Below are 10,368 nucleotides of genomic sequence, written 5' to 3'. Positions count from 1 at the left end.
GAACGGTGCTTTGCAGTTCTGATGGCCAACCTATCACCAGGAAGCATGGCTAGCCGAATTAAACAGCACATGACAATAGGACACTGACATGGTTGTGTGAAAAAATTGAAATTTTGAATGTTTTGTTTTGTGCATTTTGAGCTGGACCCAACTTTTATTTATTTTCAGTATTTTCTTTTCTTTTCTTTTTCCATCTCCCATCCCACAAATATTTAATTATTTATTATTATTGTGATACTGAATGAAGGTTGGAAAAACCCAAAGGAAGGGAACCTGGAAAGCATTGCTGAGATACATTGGGACAAAAGAAAGAATTGTGTATTTCCAACTATTTGGAAGATATTGAAAATGGACATTTGTTTGAATGACCAATGGCAATTAAGGGGAAAAAAATCCATTTAAAAAAAAAATTAAAAAATAGTCTTGTTTGAACAATTCGCTCTCCCTTTTCCAGTACTGGGCTCTCGATCCAGGGCTGGGGGAGGATAATGGGGCAGGATTCAGGGAACCTGGGTTGAGCCATAAACAAAATTTGAGCTAAATAAGACCAACTATGCCTGGAACCTCAGAGGGGTTTGGATGCATAACACCCATTGAAATCACCAGGAGCCTAAATGCCTTTGTGGATCTGGGCCTGTAGCTCTTCCTGTGAGCAGATCTCAAAGCGCTTTACAAAGGCGGTTGGGATCATTAACCCCAGATGGGGAAACTGAGGCATGGAGAGAGGCCATGACTTGTCCAAGGTCACCCAGCAGCAGAGCTGGGAACAGAACAGAACCCAGGTATCCTGAAGCGGAGGCCTGTGGTCTTGCTACTACACCACACTGCTTTGCCACAGCTCACAGCAACTCAGTCAGGCACTCCCAGGGCCCGCGGCCCTGCAGTCCCTCCATCGCAGAGCTTGTTAATTTCACTTCCTGTCTTGTATCCCCCAGAATCAGTACAGAGCTGATACAAACATCTCCAGCACTGAGTTCTCTCCTGACCCTTATCATATGGGGCAGTCACTGTGTCCTCCAGGGCAGGGAAGGTCTCTGGTTGCAGGGGGTGGGGCTGTAGCAACTATAGGGCTGGAATTACACCCAGACCCACCCTGACACCCAAATCCAATAGTTGTGGGGCAGATACAGATCCAATCGATCTGTGTGACTCCACACTCCCCTCCATCTGGCTCTCTCTGTCTGGTAACAGGGCAGTGCTGGCCAGCTCTCCCCATAGCGGGAGATGCCATGTTGCTGATCCCTGTCTGGCCAGATTTGTCTGAGCCAGAGGCATGAGAGAGATTCCCAGAGCTGCCCTTGGATGCCCTGGGTCCCTCCACTCCGACCTGCTGCAATAACATTCCTTCAATAGACTCCTCCATTCCAAGTCCAAAAGGGATCACGGTGCTCCTCCCGTCTGACCCCTGTGTAGCCCCGGCCCTAGCACAAATCCCGGCTCAAATTAGAGCAGAGATGTTAGAGAAACATCTTGGCTTGAGTCACATGTCATCAGGGATGGAGAATTCAGCCCAGCCCTTGGCAGCAGCGTCTCCGAGCCTGATCCAGACCCAGCCAACGGAGAGATTTGAATGGCCAATTCCCAAACTCATTCAGATTCCCGAGGCTAGAAGCTCTGGCCCATGCAGTATGGGAGGGCAGAGGAGATGGTCTGATGCTTCCCTCTGACTGTCACCTCTCCGGCTCTAGGAACAGCTCAGGATTGACATGATAGAAACCTTTTGACCCTCACAGTGTTTCCTTCTCTGTATTCAGGGCAATTCCTGTTAAACAGAATCTGTCTCCGGCCGTGTAACAAACACTGTGGGGTTCTCCCACCGCTTGGGAGGGGAGACCCCTAACCGCGACAGTTACACTGCAGGTTATTGCATTGCTATGCCCCATTAACCCCAGATGGGAGCTGACCCCATTGACCACAATGGAGCTATGTCCCATTGACACCAGCTGGGGTCTGGCCTCACCGATTCCAGTTCAGGATCTGGCCCATTGATTCCTAGACCTGTGCACATCTGGGGCTCTGCACCCTGTGGTGGCCGTGCACAACTGCAGCCCAGCACTTGCCTTTGTTGCCAGGCTTCTCCCTGCTGGGGGCTCTGCCTCCCTCTCTGAGGCTACCACCATCGGCCTGTGCATCTCTGCACTGACACATTATTTCCTCTCCACCCCGACAGGATCTCAGCTGCACCCTGGCTTTTCAGATGTGTGCCAGCTCCCAGGGGTCCCACTCTGCCTACGGGAGGTCGGGGGGGGGGGAGGGGCATGTGGCCTCACAACCTCTGAGACTGAGCCCCTGGACTCCAGCCCCCCTGTTGCACCCCGTGAGCTCTGCCCGGTGATGCCAACTGAGAGACTCCTTCTCAGAGATGTCTACACTCTCCTGGGACCCCTGCACCTCAGCCGGGATTGGCAGTGACACCCAGCTGCCTTTTCCAAAGCGAACAGGGTTTACTGGTTACCTGGACTGAACACAGACTGGGAACGTCCTCGGCTTAGCCCAGAGAAGCCCAGGTTTAGACATGTCCATCTGGCCCGGCTGGGTGCACCCCATTTCTGCTCCTTCTCCTTGTCCTTGTTTCTGTACCTGTCCCAAGGGAGAGGCCCTGTGTCTCTGTAAAGGCCGGCTCTCACCCCAGACTCCTATTATCTCCAGGCCATTGTCCTCCTGCCCGCGATTCCCATGGTGAGTGTGTGTAGTTCCCATCTGCTTTCTGACTCCTCCAATGGTCTGGGTCGGGTTCAGCCAGTTAATGACCCATTCATGCTACTCTCATATGGTGACATGTCCCAGCACCTCCTGTCTCCTGCTGTATCCCAAAAGCAGCTTTTTAATCCTTTAACCTCCTTGCCCAGCAATGCAAAGCACAGAGGGGAAACTGAGGCTCACCAGGCCACATAAAACATGACTGAAATTCCCACATTCATCACACCTGGCACCCAGCTTGCCCTGCGGTTCATGTGGCTGAGGCCGAGTCAGTGCTGCCCTTTATGAACCTTTATGTGTGGGGGAAGGGGAGCAGATATGCAGGGAGATAAAATTGGGTCCTGCCTTTTTAAATTGGTGTCAGGCAGGAGAGGCAGTGTGGATGGTGTAATTTAAAGGTTGTACAGAGACTGGGACCCAGGTGTCTGGGATGGCAATGCAGGAGCTCATCTCTAGGGGGCCCCAGAATGCCCATCCCTAGTGGCTGAAACTGGGACATGGGATAGGACCCAGGCATTGGTGGGTGTTTGCCTCCAGGGGGTCCCACAGCTCCTAAGAGGAGAGAGCAGGCTGGGAACGAGACCCAGGTGTCCAGGATGGTAATGCAGGACGCTCAGCCCTAGGGGGCAGCACAATACAGAAAGACAAATCTCCCCCAAAAAGTCTCACACAGGATTTTATTACATGGGGTGAGTATGAAGCTGGGTTTTATTCAAGCACCCATTGGGCTCACCACCACTGCTCTGGGGAGGGACTCCTTCCACAAACACAAACCCAACTCTGCCCCCTTCAGTGTAGGGGCCCCGGCCTTTCAACATGGGGCCCATGGCTGCTGAGACCCCTCATTGTTCTCTCGATCCAGGGGACGTATGCGGAGACCCTGGTGAACACCCTCGGGGGAGACCTGTTCTTCTTGCCGAAGGAGACGATGCCCTGGGCCGTCCCGTTACACACCAGGGGGCCCCCAGAGTCGCCCTGAGAAATCAAAGGAGGTAGAGGGTGAATAGAGGCTCATAGCACAGCATCCACCTGTCCTTTTTGAGCTGTTCATTGCGCAGTCCCTAGATAGATAGATAGATAGATAGATAGATAGATAGATAGATAGATAGATAGATAGATAGATAGACGGGGTGTATGGGGATAGATTAGGGGCAGGCAAACTTTTTGGCCTAAGGGCCGCATCGGGTTTGGTAAATTGTATGGAGGGCCGGTTAGGGGAGGGGGTCATGGCCTGGCCCCCACCTCCTATCTCTCCCCCAGGACTTCTGCCCAATCCAACCCCCCCTGTTCCCTGATGGCCCCCCGGGAGCCTTGCCCCATCCACACACCCCTGCTCCCTGTCCCCTGACCGCCCCCAGACTTCCGCTGCCCCATCCAACCCCTCCTCATTCCTGATGCCCCCCCAACCCCCCCGGGACCTCTGCCACATCCAACCACCCCTTCTCCCTGTCCTCTGACTGCTCCTGGAACCCTTGCCCCTGACTGCCCCCCGCCACCCAATCCAACCCAGCCTCCTTCCTGACTGCCCCCCGGGACCCTTGCCCCCATTCAACTCCCTATTCCCCCCCCAACCACCCCGACCACTATCCACACCCCCACTCCCTGACCACTACCCCGAACTCCCCTGCCCTCTACTCAACCCCCTCTGCTCCCTGCCCCCTTACCGTGCTGCCTGGAGCACCGGTAGCTGGCGGTGCTACAGTCATGCCACCCATCTGGAGCCGGGTCATACTGCCACCGCCACCACTAGGCACAGAGCACCGGGTCAGGCCGGGCTCTGCAGCTGCACTGCCCCAGGAGCTCACAGCCCCACCGCCCAGAGCATTGCGCCGGCAGTGGAGTGAGCGAGCTGAGGCTGCGGGGGAGGGGAGACAGCGGAGGAGGGGCCGGGGGCTAGCCACCCAAGCCAGGAACTTGGGGGCCGGGCAGGATGGTCCCACGAGCTGGATGTGGCCCGCAGGGTGTAGTTTGCCCACCTCTGGGATAGATGGGGTGTATGGGATAGATGGATAGATGGGTGTGTATAGGTGGGATGTATGGGGATAGATGGGTGTGTATAGGTGGGATGTATGGGGATAGATGGGTGTGTATAGATTGGGTGTACAGATATAGATGGGTGTGTATAGATGGGATGTGCGGACAGATAGACAGATCCCAGTCTCAGTGTTGCCCGTTGAATGTCACCCTAACTGATCCCCTAACTCCCTTGGCTCATGGGGAAGCTCCCAGCCCGGCAGCCCCCCAGGGACTGGGTGTTTACCGAGAACGAGGCCTTGTCCTCGGCAGGGTCCCCCACACACATCAACCTCGAGGGCTTGTAGTAGCGTTGGAGCAGCCTGTCCTCTTGGCAGGTCTCGTCTGACATCACGTCCAGCTCCACCTCATGGAGGATACTGATGGTTGCATTGAGGCTGGTCCTGCCCCATCCTGCCACGCTACACACGGCGCCTGACTCCACGGCTTGGCCAGCTTGCGGCAGCGGAATGGTGCCCACGGCATCAGTCAGCTCCGCCGGCTCCACCAGCTGCAATGGGGAGAGAGCAGAGGGGTCAGCCCCGCACCGAGATGGGGGTGGGGCCAGGGTGGGGGCTGAGGGGGCAGGTACCTGCAGCAGCATCAGGTCGTTCTCAAAGCTCATCTTGTTGTATCCAGGGTGGGGGATCTTGTGCTTCACAGAGACTCGTTGTTGGGTCTCCTCATCCCGACGGAGGTTGTGGGCTCCAAGGAGCACGGTGATGTCCCTGGAAGCCAGATGGAGACCAGGTTGGAACTGGAGCGGGGCAGAGAGATGTCAGCTGGGCCCTTGGAGGCAGTTCTCACCCCTGCGTAGTGCTAGAGGGCGCCATGTTGCAGTGATGGGGCTGGAAAGCTCAATAGGGGGCAACATGGTACAGGGAGTGGGGTGAGGGAGTTGGTAGGGGGTTCTGGGCTGTGAGGAGCAGGGCTGGAGGGCTCGCTGGAGGGAGCAGGGCGGGGGGGGTTAGTAGGTGTGCTCCCCCCAGAATGATTGTTTCTCTTACTCTTCAATCACTGATCTCAGTTGGGGTCTGGTATCTAATGAATTAAATGAGGCATAACGTGTTAAATTATGAATATGAAAGTTCCAATTGCAGCAGCATTATGCAATTGTTCAGGGTCTCTTTGTTTTATTGCGCATGGCGGGATCTGGCATCGCACGGGGATTTTCTGTCACCCCCATTCCTGTTTTCTAATAATATGAGCTCCCTGAAACACAGTGGTCTTGCTCTAAAGCCAAGTGGAATATAAGGGGTGTTAGGGGCAGGAGCGTAGTGCAGTGGGGGACGGGCATATGTGGGTCTGACTCATAAATACTGATCTTGTGGGGACAGGGCAGATTTCAGTCTCAGGCAGAGATCTCGTCCTCAGCTTCCAGCCTGATATAATATATAGACCACTTCATACATTGGCTGCCTGCAGGTAAACCTCCTATCCCCCCGCTGCAGCACAAACACCTGCCCAGTGGTGTTGGGGTCTCAGCCTGTGTCTCCCGAGCCCCGTGAGCTGTTCCCATGAGCTGCTTCACTTCCCATTGTCCTCCCAGCCCCTGGGTGTCAGCTCCCCTGCACCCCGGTGACCCCTCCTCAGCTAGATGCAAACAGGGATCTATGCCCAGCCCCCCCCAGCCCACATCCCTGCAGAGCTGTCCTGGGGTTGTGAGACCCTCCCTGCCCCGATCTAGGCAATGGAGCCAGACCCCAGCAGGAGTCAATGGTTGTAGCTCCAGTGTTGGATCTGGACCATGCTTTGCAGTTGCCTGCCCCGACATCCCCAGCACGGCGGCACTTACTCTCCATTGCAGTGAGCGGCCGTCAGCACGAAGTTCTTTGCCACCAGGAACCCTCCACAGTGAGACCTCCTGTTTCTGCATCGTATATTCAGAAAAGCCATGTAGGGTCTGGAGTGGGGCTGGGTTTCCTGGCCCCTGATCATCTCACCTGTGGGGGAAGGGGGCAGATTCATACAAAAAGCCGCATTGTCTCCCTGGGCCGGGCTGGGACTGAGCTCCTCATCCCGAAGGGGAGTCCCCACAGCCTCAACCCACCCCTATGATGCTCTCCCTGGGGGATCCCTGTGCCTGGATCCCTTCCCCCTGCTCAGCTCTGCCCCAGACTGGACACCCCATGGGGCCGGAGGGTAAATCTAAAGCTCTGACCTCGCTGTGTGGACAATCGGTGCCAAAGGCACCAGGAGTGTGTCAGTAATCGCACTGCTCTGAGTTAACGGCTTTGGGGGCCATCACCCCAGATTTGGCCAGGCAGCCCCCAGAAGGGCACAAACAGGTCCCTTGTGGATGCTTCTCCTTCTTCATTAGACCCCAGTGTCTGGCCAGGGCTGCTCCAAGACTGACATGCCAAACATTTGGTCCAATGGAAAACTGTGGTTTTTACTAAGGGTATTTTTTTCTCACAAAGCCTCGCTTGAACCTGTCTGAATTATTGTGGTGAAACTGATTCTTTCCCCCGGTTTTTGGTAATATTTTGGTGAACGTTTTCAATTCTTGCTCACTGTAAAAGAAACACTTTTGGGTTTTTTCTCATGGAAAAATAATCAACTTTTTGTGATCAGCTCCAAACAAGTCTCCACCTAGGTGGGCGAATGTGTGGGAAAATCCCACCTTTAACAAATTGCTGTTTCAATATAGCCTTAAAGTTATGAACACCAGAGTTAGGAACTGACCAGGAACTGAGATCAGCCCCCCCCCCCCCCCATTGTGCTGGGCGCTGCCCAGACCCCAATTGATCACCCACACACCTAATTTGGAACCAGACATACCTGATCAGGCAGCAGGAGAGAGAAAAGAAAAAACACAATAAAAAAAAAACCTTAGCAAATCCAGTACAGTATTGTGTTAAATGTAAATTACTAAAAAAAATAAAGGGAAAGTTTAATTTTTTTTTTTTTTGCCAAGGTAAGGAAACTGTTTCTGTGTTTATTTCATTTGAATTAGGATGGTTAAAAGCAGCATTTTTATTTTGCACAGTAAAGTTTCAAAACTGTATGAAGTCATGAAGTCACTGTTCAGTTGTAAACTTTTGAAGAACCAGAACATTTTGTTCAGAGTTATGAACCACCTCCACTCCTGAGATGAGACCAAGACAAGGGCCCCCATTGTGCCAGGCCCTGCACTGACCCACAATCCCTACCTCACAGAGGTTCAAACAGACACGGGAAGAAACATTTTTCTCATTGTAAAGATGGGGAAATGGAGGCCCAGGGAGATTGTTCCTAAACCTGCCTAGTTCCCATCAGCACTCCATGAAAATCCCAGGGACCGGCCCAAGGTCCCCACAGGGAGTCTGGGCTGAGCTGGGAACTGGTCCCAAATTTCTTGGGTCCCAGCCCTGTGCCTTCGCCCTGCAATCAGCTCCCCTGTCTGGGGCACAGCTTGGCAGTGGGCTCCCAAAGGAGCCTCTGGAGACTGGGCCACCCAACTGCTCGGCTGCTCTGAGAAGCCCAACCTCACTCAGGAGAGGCTGCAGGTTTTGCTACACCCCTTTGACCCCAGGAGGATCAGGGGGAGACCCTCACTGCTCCCCACAGCTCCCTTTGCCTGGCAAGGGCCCCGCTTCCCACAGAACCCAACCCCCTCCCCGCCAAAAGAAAAAAACAACAACTCACCAGCCTCAGCCCTGGGGGACAGGAGAAAGGCCATGAGTAGCAGGACCAAGATCAAAATCTGCATCATCTGAGCCATCCAGGCACAGAGCCTCTTCCTCAGCCCTGGAGTTATATGGGCCAGATGCGGGAGTGGGGCAGGGACTGGGAACCACAGGGGCACAGACGCTCCTGCTCAGAAACCCCACCCCGGATGGGCCAGGAGCAGAGGGGAAGCTTCAGGTCACAGCTACACCCACATTGGGGTCGGGGTGGGGGTGTTCTTCTTTTCTCGGGTGTGCACCAGGCCTTGCTGAGGATGTGGCTAACACTTCTCAGCCCTACTATAGGTGTAAGAAACACCCCTGAGCTTTTCTGCACCGAGATACCCAGACCCATCGATTTCAGGGCCAAAGGGGACCATGGTGACCTTCCAGCTTGACCCCTTTGGCAGCCCAGAGCCAGAACCCATCCAGTGATGTCTGCCTCCACCACAGCCCCAGGTCAGTTGCTCCCCTAACTCATTGTTCCCCATTTCCACCATAACACATTGCTCTTATTTGCATTAGAGTGGCACCGTGACGGAGATCCAGGTCCCACAATCGTGCTGGGTGATGCACTGACCCACAATCTGTTCCCCAGAGAGCGTCCAGTTCAAACAGACACAGGCAGAATCATTCTTCTTATTGTACAGATGGGGAAACTGAGGACTAGGGAGATTGTTCCTAAACCTGCCTAGGGGATTTGGTTGCTCAGTTCCCATCAGCACTGCATGGAAATAACAGCACCAGGGACTGGCCCAAGGTCTCTGCAAGGAACCTGGACTATTCTGGGAACTGGTCCCATATTTCTTGAATCTCAACCCTGTGTCTTCACAGCTTCATTAAGTGGGGCATGCATTGGCAGTGGGGTCCCACAGGAGCCTCCATCAATGGGGGTGGGGAATGGGACATGGGATCTTTCCTCTCAAGGGCAACTGGGTGCTGCTGCCACTGATTCAAGGGATTATTTTTGCCCTTCTCCACCTCTTCCTTACATGGGCTGTGAGTGACGCTGATCAGTATCGGTGCCAGGTGAGACAACACACTCCAATCCCCTACGATAGTCTGCACCCCGGTGTTCAACCCTTTGCAGGATGGCGATACATTTCATACAGAGTATGCCTTGTGAGGTCTCTCACCACCTGTTTCTCCAGCCTAACTGGCTGAATTGCTTTCAGTCAGGATCCCTCCCCCAGTCCAATGCTGCTGCCTTTGTATTTCCAGTGTTGTGGGTAGAGAGAAAGGGAGAGATCATTTGGGGTGTCTGCTCCCCCATCTTGTAGTTCTTTTTCTTCTTTGAGAATCATCTCCAGCTGAAGTTTAGGAGGCAAAATGTCTGAGTCGACAGGCACCACAAGCTGTTTCATTGTCAAGATGTAGATTTTATGTGCACACCCTCTTTCTCACCCACTTAGCCAGGTTATGATCCATTTGATTTTGTTGATACCTGGTTGAGACATCAGATAGCCTTTTGTCTCTAGGGAACTGTTTTTTGGCTGCTCTCCAGACTTGGAACATGTCTTAGTAACACCATGTAATAGAATCTTATAACTTTACATGCCACACAAATTTTACCAGGTGTGACGGACTCAGACCAGAATGATATAAAAGAGTAATCCTGCTGGGATCCTGGAAGTGGGTGGGCAGAAGCGGGCGGACCTCCCCCAGCCTAAGGGGAGGATCCACAAGGTCCGGGATCTCAATTAAATACAGGGCACAACTAAAGATCTAACAGGGATGGGAGCGAGGTCACAGGACTAAACGAAGGGAACCTGACAAGGACACAGAGCAGAGAACTCCGGACAGTGCCCACTACTCCGCGAAGGTGTCAAGGGAGCCAGTGGACACAGCCCAGAGGAACTCCGCCTGGATGCGTGAGTGACCAGAGGATCGGAAATAGGCCCCACAGTCGCAGGAAACCCCATCAGCCAACCTCCTCATCCTGGTCTTGTATATGGCCATTTTGGCCAGTGCTAGGAGGAGGTAGAAAAGGTTCAGAGAAGGGCAACTA

General features: G+C 53.7%; 1 protein-coding gene across 1 annotated transcript; it reads right to left on the bottom strand.

Moving 5' to 3' along the window:
* Positions 1-3,411: 3,411 nt before the first annotated feature.
* Positions 3,412-8,429, bottom strand: LOC128846631 (mast cell protease 1A-like). The gene is made up of 5 exons (XM_054045864.1): positions 8,341-8,429; positions 6,509-6,656; positions 5,306-5,441; positions 4,961-5,224; positions 3,412-3,675 (listed from the first exon to the last, which is right to left on the bottom strand). Exons 1-5 carry the CDS (start codon positions 8,414-8,416, stop codon positions 3,490-3,492), a joined length of 810 nt encoding a protein of 269 aa, XP_053901839.1. The 5' UTR covers positions 8,417-8,429; the 3' UTR covers positions 3,412-3,489.
* Between the last annotated feature and the right edge of the window lie 1,939 nt (positions 8,430-10,368).

Source organism: Malaclemys terrapin, chromosome 12 (assembly GCF_027887155.1).
Source record: "Malaclemys terrapin pileata isolate rMalTer1 chromosome 12, rMalTer1.hap1, whole genome shotgun sequence".
NCBI classification, from domain to species: Eukaryota; Metazoa; Chordata; order Testudines; family Emydidae; genus Malaclemys; species Malaclemys terrapin.
This window is presented reverse-complemented; position numbering and strand designations above follow the sequence as displayed.

Bases quoted from the DNA above. Each gene is read 5' to 3' on its own strand.
- LOC128846631 (XM_054045864.1), bottom strand. From the start codon at position 8,416: ATGGCTCAGATGATGCAGATTTTGATCTTGGTCCTGCTACTCATGGCC. The intron at 6,657-8,340 runs GTGAGTTGTTGT...CTTCCCCCACAG, and splicing joins GTCCCCCAGGGCTGAGGCTG to GTGAGATGATCAGGGGCCAG. The intron at 3,676-4,960 runs GTAAACACCCAG...TTGATTTCTCAG, and splicing joins AGGACAAGGCCTCGTTCTCG to GGCGACTCTGGGGGCCCCCT.